Source organism: Dasypus novemcinctus, chromosome 6 (genome assembly GCF_030445035.2).
Source record: "Dasypus novemcinctus isolate mDasNov1 chromosome 6, mDasNov1.1.hap2, whole genome shotgun sequence".
Lineage (NCBI taxonomy): Eukaryota > Metazoa > Chordata > Mammalia > Cingulata > Dasypodidae > Dasypus > Dasypus novemcinctus.
This window is the reverse complement of record NC_080678.1, coordinates 21,377,310-21,400,799: the sequence shown is the minus strand read 5'-3', so window position 1 is coordinate 21,400,799 and position 23,490 is coordinate 21,377,310. Positions and strand designations below refer to the sequence as shown.

Sequence of the window (23,490 nt, the reverse complement as noted above, 5' to 3'; positions counted from 1 at the left end):
GAAACTCTGGTGCTGCACAGTAAGTCCCGGCCCCGCTTGGGCAGAAGGGGGAGACGCTGCAGCGGGGGAAACCCTCAGGGCTGGTCCCAGCACGGCCTGGGGTTGGGAGGCCTCAGCCTCCCTGGGCTCCTCGCCTCCAGGGAGAGGCGCGCGGGCCACTGGGCTTCCGTGTCACTCGCTGTCCCATTTGCGCTCCAGAGCCTCCCACCCTGTCGGGGTTCAGCCAGCCTCCTTCCTTGCCGGAAGATGCTGCCCATGTGGACCATCGGCCTCCTCCTGCTGGCCACAGTCACAGGTGAGGAGGCTGCAACATCCCGCTGGGGAGGGTGACCAGGCCTGCCCTGGCCCTTGGTAAAGCAGCTAGAGGACATGATGATAACAATAATGAATGGCATAACCGTTATTTCAGGAAAAACAATTGCTCCCGTTCAGGGATTTTGATTCTGTGGCAATATGGGACAATGTGAAGGTCGCAGAAGATCCGCGGTCATCCTCTTGCTCCATCTGGCTCTTCAGTGGCTGTGACGACTGTCTGCAGGCGGCAGGGGCTGGGGTGGGTGAAGGGTGGGGCACTCTTGCCAGGCCCCCAAGGCCTCCACCCCTCCACGTGGACACGTGCAGACTAAGGCCATCTGGATGTGCCCTGAGCACTCCCTGTCCTGTCATCCCACCAGCCGAGTCCACCCTTCCTGCCCCTCGCCCCCATTTCCCTCTTCTCTCAATGATCCTCTCCATCCCCGCCACCCCCAAATTGTTCCTCCTCTGCTTCTGTCCCGGGATGCTACAGGTACCCAAGTTCAGTTCGTCCTAAAACAACACTAACCTCCCTTGCTGCCAAAGCCCCTGGAGCCCCAGGCTGGTGCTTGCCCTCCCGGCCCCTCCTGGCAGGGCCCCTCTCCCTCTCTGCCTGGGCTGCCTCGCCTGCTCTCCGGGAGAACCCCTGGCTGCCTGGCTCGGCCCTCCAAACCCCGCCGAGGCCCGCTCTCCCCGAGAGCAGAGCTGGTCTCCTCAGACCCTGCCCGGCTTTCTCCTGCTTCTGGCTCCTCGCCCTTGTCTCCTGGGCTCCCCCAGCTCTCTCGTGGCCTTCCTTCCCTTCCGCCCAGACCACAGAGCAGATGGCTTCTGACAGCGGAGCCGGGGGCGTCCACAGTGCGTCGGGCCTTAGCCCTCTCTGACTCCTTTGCTGAGCCAGCCTCCTCCGGCCCCAGACATGGGCACGTCCCAAAGACCCTCCCCACCCAGGCACTCTCCTCCTCAGTCTCTTCCTCGGGGGCCCTGTCCTTGGCCCGAAACTGGCCTTCCGAGCTCCTGGCAGCTCTGCCACACACACCTCAAACTCACTTGTCACAAATTGGGCTCAGGACACCCCCATGTCCTCACCTCCACCCACAGGTCCACGGGCATCCTAACCACCTAGGTCAGAATGCCCAGCACACGGGAGTCCTCTCCTCACCAGACCCCCACACTCACCCACTGCCCACCCAACCATTCCCGGCTCTCCTGCTTCTGAGCACCTACACGCACCTCCCCCAGGTACCTTCACGAAGCACAGCCGCGGCCCCGAGCTTAGCCTCCTCCAGGCTTGCCTCCCGCTGCCCACTTTACAGAACCCAGATGCCTTCACCTGGCTTTCCAGGCCCTTGGCTTACCAGGACGCACCTGCCATTTCCCCTCCTGCAAACATGGCTTGGGCATCCTGTAGTCCCACTTTCAAGCTTTTGTTCAGACTCTTCCCTCCGCCTGGAGTGAATTCATTCTCCTCTACAGATTTCCTGTCCTTAGGACAGGTTTGTATTTGATTTATCTTTTTGTCTCCTAAATTCCTAGCTTTATCCCGAATTAAGCTTCTTACATTCAAATTCTGGCTCCACTATTAGCTGTGGCCTTGGGCAGTTTACTTGATCTCCCTGTGCCTTGGTTTCCTGGTCTGTAAAATGGGCATGGTACTAATTCCTTACTCACAGGGCTGTTCTGAGGCTTAAATGGGATAATGCTTTAACGCACTTAGCATGGTATGTGGCACATAGAAAACAAAAAGTATTGACTATTTAGTAGTTTTTGAAAGAATGACCAGCTTAAGATGACCCATTGTAACCCTCTGGATTTGAAATTATGTAACCCCTCAATGACTATTTATGTGAAAATGCTTATTTCATGGATCAGGGGGAAAAAGACCTTTGGATTTAGAGGTAGTGATTTGGGCTATCGATTAGTAAAATGCACATAGTGAGCCCCTACCACATACGGATTACAGTATTATACAAAAATGAGCCATCCCTTTTCTTTTCAAAGAACAACAGGAAAAATCTTAAATGGCAGAGAATTTGAAAAAAAAAATGTGTACAAAGATGAGATGAAGACTGTGGCTTGGACAAACTTGAATTCCCACTGTGTGTGCCACATGTGCTGGAAGTAATGCAGTTCCAAGGCACTTGATAAGTACTGGATGTTTGATGAATAGACACAAAGGGCCACCTGGGAGACTTCCTGGAGGAGGCTGGTTTTAAGGCAATAGAATGTAGATCAATAATTCTCCAACTTGCCTAATCATAAGGGGCACTTATTAAACATGCCACTTCCAGGGCCCCACCCCACCCTGACTCAGGGTCTCTGAGGTCGGGGCCTGGGGTGGTATATATTTGATATGCACAGGCACTTCTAACCCCCAGGTGATTCTTAGCACCCCACAAGTTTGGGAACCGCTGATGGACAAGATAAAGAGCAGTGTTGGCCTTGGGCAGAACTGGGCTCCATCCTGAAGCATCTCCTTGTGTAGCTGAGATGACAGCACTCCTTTTCAGAACCTCATGAGTGCCATGTGGCTCTTCTTGCCCCAGGCAAAGAGATCTGCTATGGATATCTGGGCTGCTTTTCTGATGAGGAACCATGGGCGGGGATCATGCAGCGGCCACTGAAGTTATTTCCCTGGGCCCCCAAGGACATCGACACCCGCTTTCTTCTGTACACAAATGAAAATGCCAACAACTACCAAGTAAGCACGGGGCATGGCAGTCACGGCGTGATGGGTGGGCTTGGGCCCCACCTGCTGGAGCTTTCACATGGCTCTCCAGGGCTTGGCCTTAGTCCCCCCCATGGGAGGGGTAACCAGGCCCACCCAGAAAAGCTTCTCAGCAGGGGCCAGCCCTCTGCAGCATCAGAGAGCAGCATTCATTATTGCCAGTTTAAGTTTTGGTCTCACTGGGTTGGTGGTATTTTTCCCAATACTTCTCTAATAAAGGCCCCCAAAGCTTCCACATCCAACTGAATACAGCACTAGTGGCAGAATATCAGGGGCTGCAGCAGGCCAGCCAAGGGCTGATTGTGGGGACAGTCTCCTTGTGACGTTGTAGAAGTTATTCCATCTCACTGGTAAGTACACAAGATGAACAGAAGCATAATTCACTTTCTTGGAACTTTCCAGAAGAGGGCTCCCTCATCAATGTTAAACTTAGAGCCCACTTATAAATATCTCTTGGGATCATAAACCTCTATGACTGTCTGATAAAATGTATGGATGTTCAACTCAGAAATTTACACATTCACACACAGTTGTGTATGACATTTAGGGTCTTTGCAAGAATCTTGTTCTAAGGCAGGTGAGGAAGGGAATATGAGCAGCATTTGTGGGGAGTCCCAAACCTGGTGTATCCCTAAGAGGGTCTAATTCCTCCCTACACTAGGCAGTGGAGGAAGAGAACCCCGTGGGGACAAACACCCTTCCCAAGGAGCTAGAAGACAGGTCTGAGTGGAGGAGCTACCTAATCATGAAAGAGAAAAGGCGGGGACCCTGCTAGAAGCCTTCAGTTCCCAGAAAGCCTGCCAGGTGGAAGCACGACAGAGTTAGTTGGAAGTGACCAGGAGACAGTTTCCAAGACTTCCAAGTCTTCTAAGACTCCTAAGGAAGCACTCGCTATTAGGTTGGGCAGCTCGAAGGCCCTGGACTTGACCCAGCATGCTGTGTGCTTTTAGGTGATAAATTCCCCACTTGGTGCTCTGGCTGAGAGTCTGGCTGGGCTTGGTTTTTGTCTCGTTTGCATTTTGTTATTCTTCTTCCAGCATACGGTCCATGGGCCTCGGGGTGGGGTTGGTAGGGCGCCTGGTCAGGCCTTTGGGCATCTGGGAGTGCCATCTCTTCTTAAGGCTCCCTGGCTTGAGACAGTCCCTCAAGGCTCATTGGGCTGGCTCTCCTTTGTGCCTGAAGTTTCTGGCCCATGGGTTCTTTATCTCTTCTGGGCCAGGGACTCTTTGGCCCTCTGGGAAAGCCCATAGGCCCCTTCTCAGTGTAACATTTAAAAATGCATAAAATAAAATACATAGGGTGACAAAGAAAACCAATTACATTGAAAAAATTATCAAAATATTAAAAATACAAATATGTGACAACAGTAATATATGGGCTGCATTATTATCTCATTAAATATGATCTAGGGGCTGTGTAGTATCTACTGTAATTTAAAATAGTAATAAGGATAAATGATATCTTCAGCTATCTATAACAACTATAATGTAACATGAAATTATCTGACTTCTTTTGGTGACAAAATCACGGTACTGCTACTAGTGTGATTTGTTTCCTAATTTCATACTTAAAGGGAATACTACATTTCAGTGAGAGGTTAGTGGGAAGAGAAAGCCCATGAACTTGGACTTTCTGAATTCTATTCATGAATTCCTGGATAGGAAACTCTGGTCTAGCCCAGACCAATTTCACAGGAGTTGAGCCTGTGGCCTCAATCAAACTAGAACTGGCTCTGGCAGGTCCAAGGCTTGGAAAGGCCAACATTCGGACTCATCTTTTCTAATTAAATCAGCTGATCACTGCCACCGACCCAGCCACCATCAAGGCCTCAAACTTACGACTGGAGCGGAAAACACGCTTCATCATCCACGGCTTCATAGACAAGGGGGAGGAGAGCTGGCTGTCGGACATGTGCAAGGTAAGGAGACCCCTCCTCATCTGGCCACTCCCTGGTGAGACCAGCACCCAACCCAGATCAGCCATCATGGCCCCAAAATCCCGGAGTCTGGGAAAGGAAATACTCCAGGGAAGGACGGGTCTTTCCTAGAACCACCCAGGAAAGCGTAGGTTCTCAGAGACCACCATTCCCGGACTCTCCCAACCTACCTGCCTCAGTCTAAAGTTTATATTCTTAAGTCTTACCCTCAATACTTTATATCTTCAACCAAAGTATCACTTTGGGAACAAAAAAATATATAAGCACACCTCTGCAGTTTCAACTATCTCACAGGGGTTTGGCAAACTTTTCCGATAAAGGATCAGGTGGTAAATATTTTAGGATTTGTGGGTCACATGGCCACAGCTCATCTCTGTTGAACTATGAAAATGGCCCTAGATATGTAAATAAATGGGTGTGGCTATGTTCCAATAAATCTTCCTTTACAAAAACAGGTGGATTTGGCCTTCCAGCTGTAGTTTGTTAAGCTCTGATCTTGTGATTTTTTTTGACCTGGCTGTGTCAACAACCATCTGTGAGCCTTTAGACAAGTCACTCACCAGTTCCAGGCCTCAGTTTCCACAGATGTTAAGAGGGGATCAGGATGTCCAGTTTGCACGTTTGCGGGGAGGACTGTGCTCTCATGGGTGTGAAGAACATGAAAGCTTTGACATGAGGGAGGTGCCTGATGAATGGGAATTCCTGTCTCTGGGGTCTGCAGCCTGGGGTTGTTCATAAGGTGCTTTCTCACTCTTGTGTGTCTTCCTAGAAAATGTTTAAAGTGGAGGCGGTGAACTGCATCTGTGTGGACTGGAAACGCGGGTCCCGGGCACCCTACACCCAAGCCGTCCACAACATTCGGGTGGTGGGGGCAGAGATAGCCTTCTTAGTACAAGAGCTCCAGGTAAGACCCCGCCACATGCTGTGGGGATAGGCCAGAGAGAGGGAGGGAACGACAGCACGTACCCAGAGGCAGCCTGGGGGACCCGCGGGCAGGGGCTGGAAGTCGGGGAGCCCCAGGTTCTAACCACGAAAGACCTTTCCTAAAATGAAGCTGCAACTTCCTCTCTTATCCACTGTCCTGAACATCCCAGACTTCATTATTTCCCAGCTGCAGTGCCAGGGGCAAAGAAGCCACCCGCTTTGAGCCTCAGCTTCCCTTTTGAAATAAGGCCTTTCTTGCCAGCCCTTCTGGGAGCCCACTGGGCTGCCCAGCAGTTCTCAGCTCATTCTCAGCCTGTGCGGGAGGCCCTTGACATCCTTCTGGAAGTTCTTTCTGGAACACCCCCAGAGCCTGGGCCCACCACCCACTCTTTCCCAGATTGGCCCAGCCCTTGCCAGGGATGGGTGAAACGAGTCCACTGAAGTAGGCAAAGCAAGCCCCATCCCGGGCGAGGCGCCTGCAGTGGGCACTGTTGCTCCGCACACGAGCCGGCCCGCGGGCTCGCAGGCTGCGCCGCTAGGGGGCGCTCCTCTCCCGCATCCAGCCCGGGTCCTACCCCCGGCCCTAGCAGGGGTCGGCGCCCCCTCCCCACCCAGCGTCCTGCCCCACCACCGTCCCTCCGCAGACCCAGCTGGGGTACGACCCCGACGACGTGCACCTCATCGGCCACAGCCTGGGCGCGCATGCGGCCGCGGAGGCGGGCAGGCGGCTGGGGGGCCGCGCGGGCAGGATCACAGGTAGGCGTCGCGGGGGGCGCGGGGGCCGTCAACGCCCCGGGTGCGGGTGGTGCAAGCCCCGATCCCGGCGCCTCCCGCAGGGAAGGGCGCCCCAGCGGGTCCCCTGGAAACTGACCTGGGGAGTTGCCCCAACTTAAAAATAATGGTACATAGATTTTAATGGGCATTTTAAAAAATATGTAATTGTAAATAAAAGTACATTTTTAAAAAAAGAAATACATAACACATTAAGCCTATAACTACAGGGTTATTTTTGCTAAAGTTAAAAAAAAAGTGAGCTGATTTGAAAAATAAATCATCAGTTCCACAAATAGTTTTTGTGCCTTTGATGAGCCTGGCACAGACAGAAAATGAGAGTCCCCCTGAAACCTGCCATGTAGAAGGTGCTCAATAAATACTGTGTGAATGAATTACTAGAAGAAATGAATATACAGCACATCCACACAGACACCTGTTTATTTTGTGTAGCCAAATGAGTATGTTACTTTGGCGGCAAAGAGTTCAATACCAGCTTTAAAGAGGGTCTCCTTTGCTCAAGTTGCAGCGCTAGACGGTGAGTGCAGGCCGAAGGGATAACAGAGTATTTGGAATTTTTCAGTTTGCAAAGTCCTTTCTGTTACATCTTTTCATGAGTTTTCACAATAACATGGTGAAGTAGGTGGCGGCTGTTAGTCTCACTTTGCAGATGAGCATTTCCAGAGAGGACATGCATTTGACCTTGAGCAGGACCTGGGTGAGAATGTCAGGCACTGACTCCTGTGGGCCCTGCTCCTGCTACCCTCTGCTTCTCTTTGGAGATGACCTGGGCACAACCCCTTCTGCAGGGAATTCACAGTCTAGTCCCGGAGACAGACAACTAAGGAGACAAATAAAATTCAAAGCAGAATCAACAATTAACAAATGCCAAATAATCCTATACCATGAGAGTGGAATGCGCTAAGAAAAGAAGTACTAAAATGTACTTTTCAGGAGGGAGAAGCCTCACTGGGGAGGTGGCGTTGAGCTGGGTCTTGGAGGAGAAAGGTTTAGATAAAGGGAAAATGTGGGGAAGAGCATGGCAGGCTGGGGAACAGCATGGGCAAAGACCCAGAGAAACAGAGGAGTAGTCTGTGAAGGGCTCAGGGACTAGGGGGTTGGCGGTGGGGGTGAGGGAGTAGCTGGGCAAAGCCGGGGAGCTTGCAGTCTTGGAGAGCAATGGCCAATCAGTAAAATGTGCAAGAAAAAAAGGAAAAGGGAAATGAGGAGGGCAAGGGTGCCACCGACCAGCTCTTCCATGGGCCCAAGCCCTGGGGTGTTGGGATGTCCTTTGACAGGCCCCTCTTTAGGTGTTTCTATCCCACTCTCTCTCTCCCAAGCAGACCAGAAGCTGCAGAAGCTGCAGAGAACCACAGATGCTGGAAACAGGGCCCTTTGCCAGGAGTCATCATGCCCTGATGGTGGGCACTGGGTTTAGGTCCCAGCTTGCCCTCGAGCACAGCCTCCCCTGTCCATCTCCTCGCTTTCAGGGCTGGACCCAGCAGAACCCTGCTTCCAAGGCACACCCGAGGAGGTTCGCCTGGACCCATCCGATGCTCTGTTTGTAGATGTGATTCACACAGACTCTGCTCCCATAATCCCCTCCCTAGGTGAGTTCCTCACTCCCACCTCCGGGTGACCAGGGCTGTGACAAATGACGGCGGGCCCAGGTGTCTCCCTGCTCACCTGCACAGGTGCTGCGGGGGGAATAGTCAGCATGGGTAACCCCCGGAATGGCTTGTGTAAATGACCAGTCACAAATAGCCCACATTACAGAGCCAGTGGTATCAGCCTGCAGCCCCGCTGGGGACAAGAAGCAACCTGATGGCCCATCATCTTCGAACACTGCATCTGTCCCCAGTCTGTCAATATCCAGAGTGGAAGTCTATTTATTATTGATGCTGGACTTGCAAAATACAGGGCAAAGTTTTGGACTTTTTCTTACTTCCTTTATTAAAGATTTTTTTATGGTGGTGTTGGAGATTAAATATATCCTTGAGGTTAATCTTTCTGAAGCTCGATTTCTTTTTGGTAATTTCCACATAACCATTCATGAAACTTGCCAATGAAGAGTGTTGTAAATAATGCTGCTGCTGCTAACAGCATCTCTTACTTACTGAGTGTTCACCAGGTACTGTGCTGAGCCTTTTCTGCACATCATCTCCTTAATCTTTGTAACAACCCTAAAAAGTGGCTAATATTGTATCATCATTTTTTAGCTAAGGAAACTGAGGCTGAGCAAGGTTAAGTAATTACCCAAGGTCACCAAGCCTGCAAGTGAAAGCAGGATTTGCTTACAGATTTGTTTCACTCCAAAACCAAAGCTCCTAGCCACTATGCTATGTCTTGAGCTATAACAATATAACATTAGGTGGTCTCCGTATGAAATATAATATAGAAATCCAAAAATTTTTAATGAATAAAGCAACAAAAAATTGCACCAGCCTTGCTCAGTCCTGGAAGACTTGCCTGACTTGTATTTTTACTTCAATAGCCTCCGCTCAGGAAGGCTCTCAGGGTCTTTCCAACCTCCTGTGAAGCCCGGTTGGGTGGCTAGTCCTCTTTAACCACTTACCCCCACATGAGACTTTGTAAACTAGCAACACGTGCTCTACCTCCATCTCGGGACTGGCTGGGGACATTGATGAGACGATGTCTCAAAGCTGGTTCTAAATGTTAAGGCCTTATTTTTTTTATTATTACACTTTGGAGTTATGGCCTGTGTTCAAACTTTAAGAATAAATGCATACTTAAATACATTTTTAAAAGCATCATGTGGGGTCTCCCCAAGACCGGCAGACACACACACACACACACACACAAACATGTGCACACTCACCCGGGGCCCAGCTTCCCTTTGCCCCACTCCCTCTGCTCTCTTCTCCAGCCTCCTCTTTCCAAGTACCCATCTCCTAGAATTTTCTGTAAAACAAGGGCCAGAGGTGATTGTGCTGAAGGGAGAATTTGACACAAAGGTGCTAGCCCTGGTTGGAATGAGCTGAACTTTGGGGCCACTTACCTTCCTACTCATCCCAACCTCAAATGTTATTATTTCAGGTTTTGGAATGAGCCAAAAGGTGGGGCATCTGGACTTCTATCCAAATGGAGGAAAGCAAATGCCTGGATGTCAGAAAAATATCCTTTCCACCATCATTGATATAAATGGGATCTGGGAAGGTATGTAAAGTAAAGAAGTAAGGCAGCAACTGCTCCACACGGACAAAGAGCAGAGCGTGTGGGCAGGCCTTCACAATGCTGGATCCGCCGCTGTTTATTCCATTCTTACTCTGTGCCAGGATTTGTCCCAGCAATGCCATGACATAGTTACTCTGCTTAGCCTCATTTTCCACGGGAGGAAACTGCTGCTCACAAAAGTTAAACATCTTGCCCACGGCCACCCTGTGTAAAGTCCAAATCCTGACTGCAAAGCCCCGATCTCATGCCTCAGCCCAGGCCATGCCCCCAGGCATGGGGATGCTGGCACCAGGGCTGGCCTGGCATGTTGGCACATGCCTGGGCTCTGGCTCCGGCCATGGGTCCTCCCTGCGGCGCCTGCCCCTTGAAGAACTGCAGCGGGGGCATAAGCAAAGATGTGCGGGCTTTGACTCTTTTGCCATTTGCTGTGGTCACCTCCTAGGGCTGGAAAGGGAATGAGCTGGTGAGAACGCGAAGGAAGGAGCTGCTCTCCAGGTGTGGGAAGCGCGGGCTTGGAGGTCCGGGGGACCGTGGTGGCTCCTGGGGCACCTTGGGTGTGCTTGGTTTGTCTGAAAGAGCAGGCTCCACGTGCCTAAGGTTAGGTGGCATCAAAGCCCCATCCGCATGAGCAGCCCCTGTCTCCGTGCTTCGTTGGCTCCTGGGCGCCTCCCCTGAGACCAGGCCTTCCCACTCGCCCCCTTGAGAGTGGAAGCTTGTCTCTCATCTTTTCATTTTTGGTCTTTATTTTTCTGAGCTAGGAGTTCCCTGAGACCAATGAATGTGTCTTGGGATCCCAGTCCCCCAATCTCCCACTCGGGGCCCAGCCCAAAGCAAGCCCGAAGTACAGTTTGTTCAACTGAATTGAGCAGCCTTGGGGGGCATTTGAATATTCCTTGTGCTTAATGTTAAAGAGCAGAGTCATGGAGCCCACAGCACCCGGCAAAGAAAACAGTTTTCACCTCCTCTGAGCTCGGCCCCAGGTAACTCCAGAGAAGACGTGGCCCTTTCCGCACTCCCTGAAAGAAAACCAAAGTCACAATAAGAGCTGCCCCCTCCCAGAAATGACGCACCGGGCACACATAATAGAAGGGAGTCTGGGTTTAATTAAAGAGGCGATTTAGAGTAACAAGCCCTTGAACACTGGAGTGTGTTTCCATTGTGTCCAGCGCCGAGTCACCCAGGCGCTGGGCATTGAGGAACAATTAAATCCACTTTCTCCTCTATTATGGGATCCCTGGGCAGCAATTTTGGATGAAAGAAACAATTACGTTCGAAACAGGTTCTGTTGTCCGGTAATGAGCTTTGGTGTGGGGCACACGGAATCGGCTTCGGCTGGAAATCGCCGGCCGCGGGGCCTCCGCGGGGCTCTGCTGAGCTGGGAGCTGTGGAGAGCTAATCCAGTCTGGGCACAAAGGGAGTGTTCCTTTCTGTGGGGGGTCAATAAAGCCCACTGGACCCCCCCGGGAGTGGCCAACAGGTGTGTCTGGGGTCACCATGGACCACTCCATTGGAAGTTTTGTACCAAGTAGCTACATAGGAGAAAACAATTTTCCAAATAAAATGACTTTGGTTTAAAGAAAAATGTGGTAAATTAAAATAGAGTGAAAGCGTGCCCAGAGGGCATGGTGACCTTGCTCTCCTCCGCTGGTATCTTGTGCTGGGAATAGCAAAGGGAGGAATCTCTCAGCCTGAGCCCATGGGCATAGAAAAGGCCGCTTCTGAGAAAGACCTTCTGGAGCGGGCCTGAGTTGTCCAACTGCGGCTGGGGGCTGGGGACTGGGGGCATTACATAGCCCACTAGCTCACAGCAGTATTTGGTTGGCCTTCACAGTGACTATTTAAAAATGGGAATGCATTGCCAACATTTAAGATGGAGAGATTTTCATACGAAAGTCAAGATTCTGGCTCTTCAGAAGACTAAGTCATCTGAGACTGTCTTTTAACATGGTAACCTGGGCGAGTTCCTCAGCAACTAGTGCCGTTTCTGTCCTCCTCTCTCTCGTTCATGTCCCTGCCTTATCTCTACCTCTAACTCCATCATTTCTCTCTGCACCTGTATCTCTGCCTCCTCATTCATTTATGTTGCCTTCCTGGGCCCTAGAAGATTACCTCGTCATTCTTAACAGTTGCTTAGCCTGAGTAGCCCTCCTCAGCAAATGGACATGGTTGTGGTAGTAGGGGAATGACTGACCTGTCAGCACCACGAAACAAGTTCCCACATTCCCTCCTTACCTCAAGATATGTCAAGGTCAGTGACAGAAATTTTGAACTGTGACCAAGGCATTCCAGAGTGCTAACTCCCATCTGTAGAAGGTGGAGGTGATTCCTCCATGGTCAGAATGGCCCATGCTTCACAGGCAAAAGTCTTCCGGCAAGCCCTCATGGCCTTTGCTTTCCCAGGAACACGGGACTTTGTGGCCTGCAATCACCTAAGAAGCTACAAGTATTATGCAAGCAGCATCCTCAACCCCGATGGGTTCCTGGGCTACCCGTGTGCCTCCTACGATAAGTTTGAGGAGGTAGGTCATGTAAAGAGTCCACAGAAAGACCTTAACAGTGTCCTTGTTGTTGGTGTCTGTCCCTGTGGCTTAGAACAGAACAAAGAGGTGTAACTCCACAACTAATGGGAGGGGTTTGGAAACGCTGCGCCTCACACAGCCTTCCCCCAGGAGCTGGGGGGCAGAAGGGGAGAGGGCACAGACCTGACTTGCTGGGTCTACCCCAGGTCTCCAGCATCCCATTTTGGAAAATTTCAAATCTATACATGAGTTGGAAGAAGAGTGTAACAAATACCTGTACACCCATTACCTAAATGCACTTCGTAACATTTGCTCATTCTCATTCTCTCTCTCTCAATATAATTTCTAAATTATGTGACACTAAGCTTAAGACGTTATGACTCTTTATTCATAAATACATCAAAGCTCATCTCCTAAAAACAAAGTCATTCCCCTATAGAACCACATTTAAGAAATTTAAAATTGATGCAGTAATGTTTTCTAATATATAGTCCATATTTATTTTCCCTTTCAAACTAATTTTGACCTAGACTCTTTGATTGAACTAAGGTAAAAAAGACATAAAATTTGATCCCAAGAGTGTTCAGAGTAGCTTCAGCTGCACTAGTTATGTTGGGGCAAGGATAATAACACACAATGCCTCTAGCTCTTACCTTACGCTCTCCAAAGTACTGAATATATCTGTCCACAGTGCATAATGGATGTGGAGAGGAGAAAGAATAGTGCATCAGTGATGCTGTGCCGTAAAGTACTAGCCTGATCCAAAGGGAGCAAACTGTCTCCTCCAGGCCCAATGAACTGCCAGGTGGGGAGCATCAAATGGGGATCAGCTGGCCTGAAGAAATAATTCCCATTAAAGTGAAAGTCATCACAGATCTTCTCTTCCTCTCTTCTTTTGAAATAACTTATTTCAAATTTTGTTATTGCAAAGAAATTTTGAAATAACTTATTTCAAACATTTACTTCTCCCTAAAGCCTTTCTCTTGCATTTCCCTTCCATTTTTTAATTTTATTGCTTCTGGCATGGCTTGTTTCCCCAGCTATACTCTAAGTTTCTGAGGTACTTCTTTGAGTGCCCTGCAGGGACTAGTAGAATTCTATGCACAGTACAGAGGCTGGATGGGTGAATGGAAAAATGGATGGGTAGATGAGAAGATGGATGGGGGATGGATGGTTGAATGAGAGGATGGATGGGAAGATGAATGAGTCAAAGGCCTACCATTCACAAACATATTATGTTTTTTTTCTCACTAGGGTAGCTGCTTCCCTTGCCCAATTGAAGGATGCCCCAAAATGGGGCACTATGCTGACCAGTTTAAGGAGAAAACCAGTGCTGTGGGACAGACCTTTTTCCTGAACACAGGAGACAGTGGTAACTTCACCCGTATGTTTCCATTTTATTCTTTTAAAAAGTCTTGCAAATAATTTTAAAAGCTGTACCAGCCTCATTAGTCATAACTCTTGGTAACCAGTGACAGGAACTCAGCTTCAACCAGCTTAAGCTGTATTGCAAGGTATATTAGTTTCCTAGCGCTAAAGCAAATAACCATTCAATGAGTTGGCTTCACAACAGAAATTTGCTAGCTCATGGTTTCAGAGCCATAAGGCCTGCTTCCTCCCAGGGTTAGATCTTCTGGCTGGCCGGCAGTCATGCGATTTCTGAATTTCCATCACATGGCCACGCACAGGGCAGCATCTTCTCCCTTCTCTTCGGGGTTCTGCTGTCTCCCAACTCCTAACTGCTCCCTGCGGTGTCTCTCCTTCCATGTCCAGTTCCCTCCACTTGAAAGGACTTCAACCATATTGGATTGAGGCCCACCCTCATTTAGTTTGGGCACACTTTAACTCATAACATCTTTAAAGGTCCTACTTACATCTGAGTTCATGGCCACAGGATAAGAAGTTGGGACCAGAACATGACTTTTGTGGGGGACATGTTTCAATCCCCAGCAGAAGGATAGTAGAATGGCACTTGTGTTGGGCCACATTCCACCCCTTTAACCAATAATCCTGATCATGAGAGTGAAGTGCAATGACTGATCCAGCCTGGGTCATGTCCATCCCCAGGCATGCCGGAAGGATCATTTAATTAACAGAGGAAGAGGACAAGATGAGGCAGTCATTATGAGTCAGGAAGCCACCCCAGTTAGTATCTATCATACCAGTCCCCCTACATTCACACATAGACACTTTGTGGTTTTGTTGTGGTTTTGCCCAGCTTCTCAATAGGAAAGTATATGGTAATAGAATCATCAAAACTCATTGTTATAAATGATATCCTATTGTGACTGGATAGAAGTACAGTGATTTTGTAAGAAAATTTTAAATTTTTAAAAATTTATATTGTACTTTACAAAATACTTTTGCCCACACTATTTCATGTAATCTTCACAGTAGTTATAAAAGAGAACAGTTTGGCAGTATCTATAAAGCCTTTTATGCACATTCCTATAATTCCAGTAATTCCACTTATTATGCACTTGTGCATAAGAAGTCATGTTCAAAGAAGTCCATCGTAGCATTGCTTTTAATAGCAAAAGATGGGCAGAAAAACTAAATGCCCCCAGTTGGTAAATGATTAAAGACTATAGAATGCAATGTAACCATCCAAAAGGAGCTAGCTCTGTGTACTGAGGAGAGAAAACCTTTTAGGCATATTAAGGAAAAGGCAAGTGGCAACGTATCATGCTCAGTGCACCAGGCTTCAGTCAAGGTCGGGAGAGAAGACAGCATTTACTCCACTTGGTGCAAATGAAGAGACTTTACTGGAAGGTCCACTTCTAGAGGTGTGGGCAGGGTTAAAGGAAGGCACCCAGAATCTAGTAACTGTGGGAAGCCATCAAAGCCTCTGGGTCCAAGGGGCAAAGAGAGGCGATTGTGTTGGCAGAGTCCAGGGAGAGCTGGCATCACAGAGGCCTGGCTGCCCAGAATGGAGCCATCAGCATAGAGGGAGGGACTCACGGTCTCAAAAGAGATGTGGGGCCAGAGCAGGGAGGAAGTGGGGTGGGGAACAAATGTCTCCCTCTCTCTCGTCCTGCCTTCTGATCTCCTGCCCAAGCATCTCCTTGGTGATTCCCACCAGAAGCCAGCCGGCCAGGATCCCTGGTGATATGGTCAGCTGGGGTCAGCCTGCAAGAGCACAGGCATGAATTGATCTGGTGAGGATGGGTGGAGAGAATAGAGAATCACAGCACATACCATTTACAGAAAGGGTAAAAAACTATATATTCTTATATATACATATATGTGTATGTGAATGCACAGAGAAGGATCTAGATCAGCGTTTCTCAATCTTGACCCTCTTGGCATTTGGGGCCAGATAATTCTTTGTGGCCGAGAGCTGTCCTGTGCAAAAATGTTGAGTAGGGTTTTTGATCTTCACCAACTGGATGCCAGTAGCAGCCCCCACACCCACGTTCACACTCTGAGCAGTGAAACCAAAAATGTCCCCAGACATTGACAAATATGCACTGGGGGGCAAAATCATCCCTGGTTGAGAACCACTGGTCTAGGTAAAGGAGAGAGGACAACTGGTTACCATAGGGAAGAACCTGGGGTACAGGCAGCAGATTGGGTGCTGATCAAGTGGAATTTTAATTTCATCTGCATTGTTTTCCTATTGAGAATGTGTCCATTGCATATGAAAATATGCACACAATAAAGAGGGAGCATTTAAGTGAATTATCCAAATGTTGGGACCATGACCATGTCCCTATCTGCGTGGCCTTGGTACTGATGTGTACCAAGGATTCACGTGGGCAGTAACCAACCTTCCCTCATCCACCAGGGCACATGCCTCACTGTTGGCAGAGGACCTGTGCTGACCTGTAATTTTTTTTTGGTCTTTGTTTTTTAAAAATTTATTTACTTATTTATTTATTCTCCCCCATACCCCCATTGTCTGCTCTCTGTGTCCATTTGCTGTGTGTGTTCTTCTATGTCTGCTTGTATTCTCATTAGGCAGCTCTGGGAACCGATCCTGGGATCTTCCAGAGTGGGAGAGAGGCGATCATTCTCTTGTGCCACCTCAGCTCCCTGATTCGCTGCGTCTCTTATTATTTCTCCTCTGTGTCTCTTTTTGTTGCATCAACTTGCTGCACCAGCTCTCCATGTGGGCCAGCACTCCTGCGCAGGGCAGCACTCCTGTGTGCTGTGCAGGCCAGCACTCCACGCAGGCCAGCACTCCGTGTGGGCCAGCTTGCCACACAGGCCAGCTTGCCCTCACCAGGAGGCCTGAGCATTGAACCCTGGACCTCATATATGGTAGATGGAAGCCCAATTGCTTGAGCCACCTCCACTTCCCTGAACTGTAAAGTTTACTGCCCATTAGTCCCTTATCCCTACCTAGAATCTGGGTTCCTGGACCTCCAACTCTGTGAAGGAAGCCATGTATCACATTCCCTCTTACCTCTCACCCACGGGGATTTGGCTCTTGGAACGGAAATGCTTCCTTGGGATCTCCATTCAACAAGACGAGTCCATTGAAATGATTGTATTTCTTTCACCAGGTTGGAGATATAAAGTATCGGTCACACTCTCTGGGGGAAAAAAAGTGAGTGGGTACTTCAGGATTGCTTTGTATGGAAGTAATGGAAACTCAAAACAATATGAGATTTTCAAGTAAGTTTGGTATTAAGGTGAAATGATCATACTTTCCATAATAGGTTCTTCATAAAAGATTGGGTGTAAATCACCTTATAAATCCAAACATCTGTGAAACACAATCATTGACTCTTAGAAGGCCAAAGGAAGGAAGCCTTAGCATCTAGTTCCCATTTCACTTATGGGAAGTGTGAAGCCCAGAGAGAGGGAGCCATTTAGTTAAAAGAACTCATGTGCCAGCTCCTTTCTGAATGTCAGTCACTGCTTCCTGTCTGAGGTTATGTGAATATCTCCTTCTCCTCAGGTAAAGCACATCGTGACACCCCACATAATATATGCTCCTGCTTCTTGTTGCTATGGCAACCATGGCACCCCACACACACACACACCTTGCCAAGCACATGAGGTGCTTGGTAAAATTGAATTGGATGGTGGTACCACCTGTGCTGTATGTAAAATTAAACTATTTTTGCCCTAACTTTTACATAATAATTTTCATTTTGACTTAAAATTCTTTGACATCTTCCTGTGCTACATATGAGATGCCAACAAATGGCTTCAGCTGAACTGCCTGCATCTTGAAACATCAGGCACTACATTAATTAGCCCTGTAGTGTACTTACTGGACGAATATGCCACCCCAAATATTTGACTTTCCTCTAGGGACAAGCTAAGGCAGTGGAAATCTAGAGTTCAGTACTTTTTAAAGGTGTGTTCTGCACAAATACACTTGTGTTTGGGCAGCCCTTGGAAGTGTATGAAGTCATTAGAGACATTTGCAGAAAACCAACAGCAGCAACCATTGATTAGAGAAATATTGCTATCGATAACCACATGTATCCATACCTCCAGTTGATTTAACATTTTATGTCTGTATTTTCAGAGGCTCCCTCAAACCAGATGCAAGTTATACACGTGATATTGATGTGGACCTCTATGTTGGAAAAATCCAGAAGGTCAAGTTCCTCTGGAACAACCATGTGATAAATCTCTTCCGGCCTAGGTTGGGGGCTTCCCAAATCACAGTGCAAAGTGGTGAAGATGGGACTGAGTGGGTATCTTTTACTCCATCTAAGTCTGATTATTTACATTTACCTGTCATCTGTTGGTACACACATCTGTCCATCCAGTCACCCACTTACCCATTTATGTATCCATCTCCCACTCCATTCATCTACCCATCCATCTATTCCTGCATTCATTTTGCCCATCCATTTAACCACTTACCCATCCATTTATTCATTCAGACATCTATATCATCATCCTTTTCATCATCAGTCATCCATTCATCCTCCCCTCTATCCACTCAGCTACCCACTTGTTCATCTCAACTGTCCCTCTACCTATTTTACTTCGAAAAATTAAGCCTTATTTTTATTAGGCCAAATTCAACTTGACCAGGGCATGGCATCAGTTGTAAGCCACACAGTTGAGTAACATGCAAAGATGAGACTATTTTATCTCATCTCAAGCAATAGTGAAAAACACTTAGGAAATACTTGAAGGAAATTTCCAAGTTAATTTCTGTTTATGTGCAGAGATTCATAGAAACCGGTTTGTTTGGAAATTGTAATGTGAGAGCTATAGACCATTTGGGGAATCTGGCTCTACTCATGCTGAGGGAATAGAATCTTATGTGATAAGAGTAGAAAAGAAACATACTGTTTTTAAATATAAAACGAAAGAGAAGACCCCTTAAGAGAAGATAATCAGAAAGTAACAGACTATTAGAATTTGAAAGAAACTGTCACTTCTCAACTATTCTGATTTTAATAAGAGGAAGGTGAGATTTGGAGAGCCAAGCAACATGTCTAAGGTCATGTAGGAAAGCTAGTGTAGAGACGATTGGACTTTAAAATGTGTTCAGAAACACACGCCAAGACCTCACTCAGCTGTATGACTTAGCTTTGCTGGCTGTGAAATGGCACTGGTACTGATTCTTCCCCACAATGATGAAGGATCGTTTGTGACCGTGGCTGTGCCATTACTTTGGATACTCAAGAGCAGAGCACAAGCTGGGGCACAATAAGAGCCTGGACGCAGGCCTTCTGATGTCCAGTCCAGGGCTCCTTCCACTGCCCGTCCAGGTCACACAGCCAGGGTGGGAGCTGAGATGGCCAGAGGGCCCAGCTGTGGAGTGCTTTGTGGAAAAGGCTGGATTTTTCATTATTTAGGGAAGAGGGGTGATATTTTCGAGTACAGTATCTATCCCTAACACATCATATAAAGGCCCCATCCAGAAGGAGCTACATTCTTTTTTTTTTTTTTTTTGAGGACTTTTAATGTAGTTTTTTTTAAATTGACTTTGTAATAATATTACATTAAAAATATATATATATGAGGTCCCATTGAACCCTACCACCCCCACCCCACCTCTCCCCCCCCCCCCCCAGCAACACTCCCTCCCATCATCATGACAGATCCATTGCATTTGGCAAGTACATCTCTGGGCACCCCCGCACCCCATGGTCAATGGTCCACACCATGGCCCACACTCTCCCCCATTCCATCCAGTGGGCCCTGTGAGGATTTACAATGTCCGGTGATTGCCCCTGAAGCACCATCCAGGGCAGCTCCATGTCCCAAAGATGCCTCCACCTCTCATCTCTTCCTGCCTTTCCCCATACCCATCAGCCATCATGTCCACTTTTCTCAATCCAATGCCACCTTTTCTATGTGGACATTGGATTGGTTGTGTCCATTGCACCTCTATGTCAAGAGGAGGCTCAGATTCCACATGGATGCTGGATGCAATCCTCCCACTTTCAGTTGTAATCACTCTAGGCTCCATGGTGTGGTGGTTGTCCTTCTTCAACTCCATCTTAGCTGAGTGTGGTGAGTCCAATAAATCAGATTGTAGGTGCTGGAGTCTGTTGAGGCTCAGGACCTGGCTATCACATTGTCAGTCCAGAGATTCAAATCCCCTAAATATATCTTAAACCCCGACACTAACTGCACCTCCAGCACATTAGCATGAAAGTCTTATGAAGAGAGATTCCATCTGAGTCCAGATTCGTCACATATAAACACCAGTTCCAAAGAGGGGCCATCTGACCTGGTAGTTAACCCCATCGGCCATGACCATAACTCAGAAGGAGCTACATTCTGAAGCTGAGAGAGTGCTAGCTCGGCCGCACCATCCTCCTTTAGCCAAAGACCCCTATGAGGGAAGGAGGAGGCCAGAAGCACCTCCAGAAGTGCATCTTGTGGCTTGGCACTTGCCCCAGCCTGACGAGGCTCTCATCCCAGCAGGAACCTGCCAGGATCTAAAACAATTCTGTTGAGATATAACTCACATGTCATACTCTTCACCCATTTAAAGTACACAATTCCCCAACTTTCAGTATATTCTCAGGGTTGTACAACCATCACCAGAATTTTAGAATATTCTTATCACCCCAAAAGGGTTACTTTTGTAGCCGTCTTACTCAGTTGCCATCACCTCAATCCCCCATTCTGACTTTCAGCCCTAGGCAACTACTAGTTTACCTTCTGTCTCTATAAACTTTCATATTTTCCATTCTAGATAATTCATATAAATGGAATTATATATTATATGGTCCTTTATGACTGGCTTCTTTCACTTTGTCAAATGTTTTCAAAGTTGATCCATGTTGTAGCATTTGCCAGTACTTAATTTCTTTTTAATTGCCAAATAATGTTCCATTGTATGGATATACCACATTTTATTTATCTCTTCCTCAGTTGATGGACGATTGGGTTGTTTCTACAATTTGGCTATTATGAATAATGCTACTGTGTACATTCGTGAACAAGTTTTTTAGAGATCTGTGCTCTCATTTCCCATGGATATATATATCTAGGAATGGAATTTATGGGTCATATGGTATTAACCTTTTAAAGAACTGTTTTCCAAACTGTCAGCACTATTTTACATTCCCACAAGCAGTGAACCTCTGTGATCTTAATTTAATACAGGTAGTGTCCTCTGGGCAGACTAAGATGCCCTGGACCCTGGAACTCATTGCCAGGCCCAAAGCTGCAGTCCTATAGGCGATGCCCTCATTTTTGTTTTTTTGGGTTTTTTCTTTAGGAAGCACCAGGAACCAAACCCAGGACCTCCCATGTGGGAGGTGGGTGCTCAACTGCTTGAGCCACATCTGCTCCCTGCTCGTTTTGTTTTTGCTCATTGTCTGCTTGTTGTTTGTTCATTCTTATTTTTTTCTCGTTATTTTTTCTCATTGCTCATTGTTTGCTCATTGTTTCTGCTCGTTGTTTGTCTTCTTTAGGAAGCACTGGGAACTGAACCCCAGTGCTCCCACCCTTGTTTTTACAAGGCTTGGTTTGAAGTGGTTGATTCACTTTCAGCTCATTAAGAGCCCACAATGAGAGAAGGCTGTTTTTTCATGGGCTTCATTGGAATCCCTTGGACTTTGACTGGTGAGCTTTTCAGCCACTGGGATTGGAGTTTCAGGGGGCTCGCTCAATGCTATTTAGTCATGTGAGGTCACATTTCCACAAGCAGAAAAGCCTCATGTTGAAAATGTTTTCCTCTACAGGTATAATTTTTGTGGCAGCGACACTGTGCAAGAAGACGTCTTGCAATCTCTTTACCCTTGTTAAAAATGCAGTGCTGCTCTTAGCTTTGGTGGTAATAAATGTTTCAATGCGCTCAGCTTGACGTTCATATATGATTCTTCTCCATGATCCAGAGTCACATTTTGGAAATGATTATTGAGCCTGGAGCCGAGTTCGCCCCAGGTGGTGCCTGTAACTTCCCACCCACCTGCCCCACACCATCTCTCACTTTCTACGGCCTGTTCTAATGGATTTTACGTCCTTAGATAATGCAGTTCTCTCCTATGAAAAAGGTTCTCATTGTCCCCACATCTTGCTTACCCAGCTAATAACATCTCAAGGGTGGGCAGCAGACACCATAGTAAAGCAGCTTGCGGCATTGCACTGGGTTGAAAAATGGCCCCCCATAATCCATGTTCCCCTGGAATCTGAACGTGACCTTATTTGGAAGTAGGGTCTTTGTAGATTCATCAAGTTACAGTGAGAACATTCTGGAGCAGGGTAGGCCCCAAATCCAATATGACTGGTGTCCTTACAAGAAGAGGGAGATTTGGACACAGACACCCAGGGAGAGGCCCTGTGAAGACAGAAGGAGAGCGATGTGTCCACAAGCCAAGAAACGCCAATCTACGGCTGCAACCAAGAGAAGCTGGGAGGAAGGCGTGCAACAGAAGCTCCAGGAGGAAGCAACCCCGCTGCCACCTGGCTTTCGCACTTCTACCCTCCAGAATTGAGAGAATACATTTCTGTTGTCTTAAGCCACCCAGTTTGCAGTAATTTTTTACAGCAGCCCTAGGAAAGTAGGGCTAATACACGTGTGTCATTCCAATTGTTTACAATTTAGGTTAAAATCTGCCTGTGGCATGGAGGAAGAGGGACTTAAAAAAGAGAAAAAGTTAAAAATGGACATGATACAAAATCCAAATGAGATGAAGGAGCATCCTTACACAAGATACATCTCCTTCCCCCGTTGCCCTTAAATCTCAGTTCCTCCTCCCAGAGACAACTTGACATTTTTTCCAGAAATATTCTACGTGTGTATGTGTGTGTGTGTGTATCTATTTCACACACCCCAGCTCCACCCCACCTGTTTCTTCAAAGTCAAATGTTTGTTTACATACACACTGTTCTGTGCCTTGTTTTTTTCACTAACATTCTGCAATGGTACAGAAAGAACTTCATTCTTCATGCTGGCATGGCAGGGATGTGCATGGTATGGTTTTCCCTGTTGAGATTTTGCTATTAAAAATATCCCTGCAATTAATATACTTTTATTATTTTTACATTATAGATACTTGTCCAGTGAAAGTTTAAAATATGTTTACTTTGAATGCTATTGCCAAATTGCCCTCTGGGGCAATTGTACCAACTTAAAATCCAACCAACTGCATATTAGTTTGAACCATATGAAAGTGCTGCTTTTGTAGGCCAAAAAGTCAAATACTGGCAAATTCGTATAGTTCACACTAACGTGGGAACACTTAACACCCTCACAGCTACAGTGTATGATTAAGCATTTCGCCAATTTGTTAGGTAAAACTGCTTTTCCTTAAATTGTAATTTGGAGGTATTTTATTATGAATGAGGTTGAGCATTTTTTCAGTGTTTAATGGACTTTTGTATTTCTTTTTCTGTGAATCATCCAAGTTCTTTGCCAATTTTACGCATTTCAATGTAGTTTTTATTTTAAAGATCTCTTTAATATTAAGGAAATTGGAATTTTCTGTCACGCAAATTATTGTCCCCGATTATTTCTTACATCTTTTTACTTTTTTATGGTACTGGTTAGCTCACAGGCAGTTTTACTTTTATTGTATCCATCTTTTCTTCTCTGACTTCTGGGTTTTATGACATGCTAAAGAGCCTTTCTAGTTGGAGATTTTTTTTTTCCTTTTTAAAAAAATATTACATTCAAAAAATATGAAGTCCCATCAACCCCACCACCCCCACCCCTCCCTCCCCCCACAGCAACACTCTCTCCCATC

At 47.2% G+C, this 23,490-nt stretch overlaps 1 protein-coding gene across 1 annotated transcript; it reads left to right on the top strand.

Moving 5' to 3' along the window:
- The first annotated feature begins 246 nt into the window (after nt 1-246).
- Nucleotides 247-21,550, top strand: LOC101430982 (pancreatic lipase-related protein 2). Its single transcript, XM_058299609.1, has 12 exons — nt 247-295; nt 2,838-2,992; nt 4,812-4,937; nt 5,725-5,859; nt 6,524-6,635; nt 8,141-8,260; nt 9,708-9,827; nt 12,246-12,364; nt 13,619-13,748; nt 16,873-16,984; nt 17,850-18,017; nt 21,487-21,550. The coding sequence occupies exons 1-12, from the start codon at nt 247-249 to the stop codon at nt 21,548-21,550; spliced, it is 1,410 nt and encodes a 469-aa protein (XP_058155592.1).
- The last annotated feature ends 1,940 nt before the right edge of the window (nt 21,551-23,490 follow it).

Coding starts and splice junctions, on each gene's coding strand:
- LOC101430982 (XM_058299609.1), top strand. CDS start 247: ATGCTGCCCATGTGGACCATCGGCCTCCTCCTGCTGGCCACAGTCACA. Junction 4,938..5,724: donor GGCTGTCGGACATGTGCAAG/GTAAGGAGACCC, acceptor GTGTCTTCCTAG/AAAATGTTTAAAGTGGAGGC. Junction 5,860..6,523: donor TCTTAGTACAAGAGCTCCAG/GTAAGACCCCGC, acceptor GTCCCTCCGCAG/ACCCAGCTGGGGTACGACCC.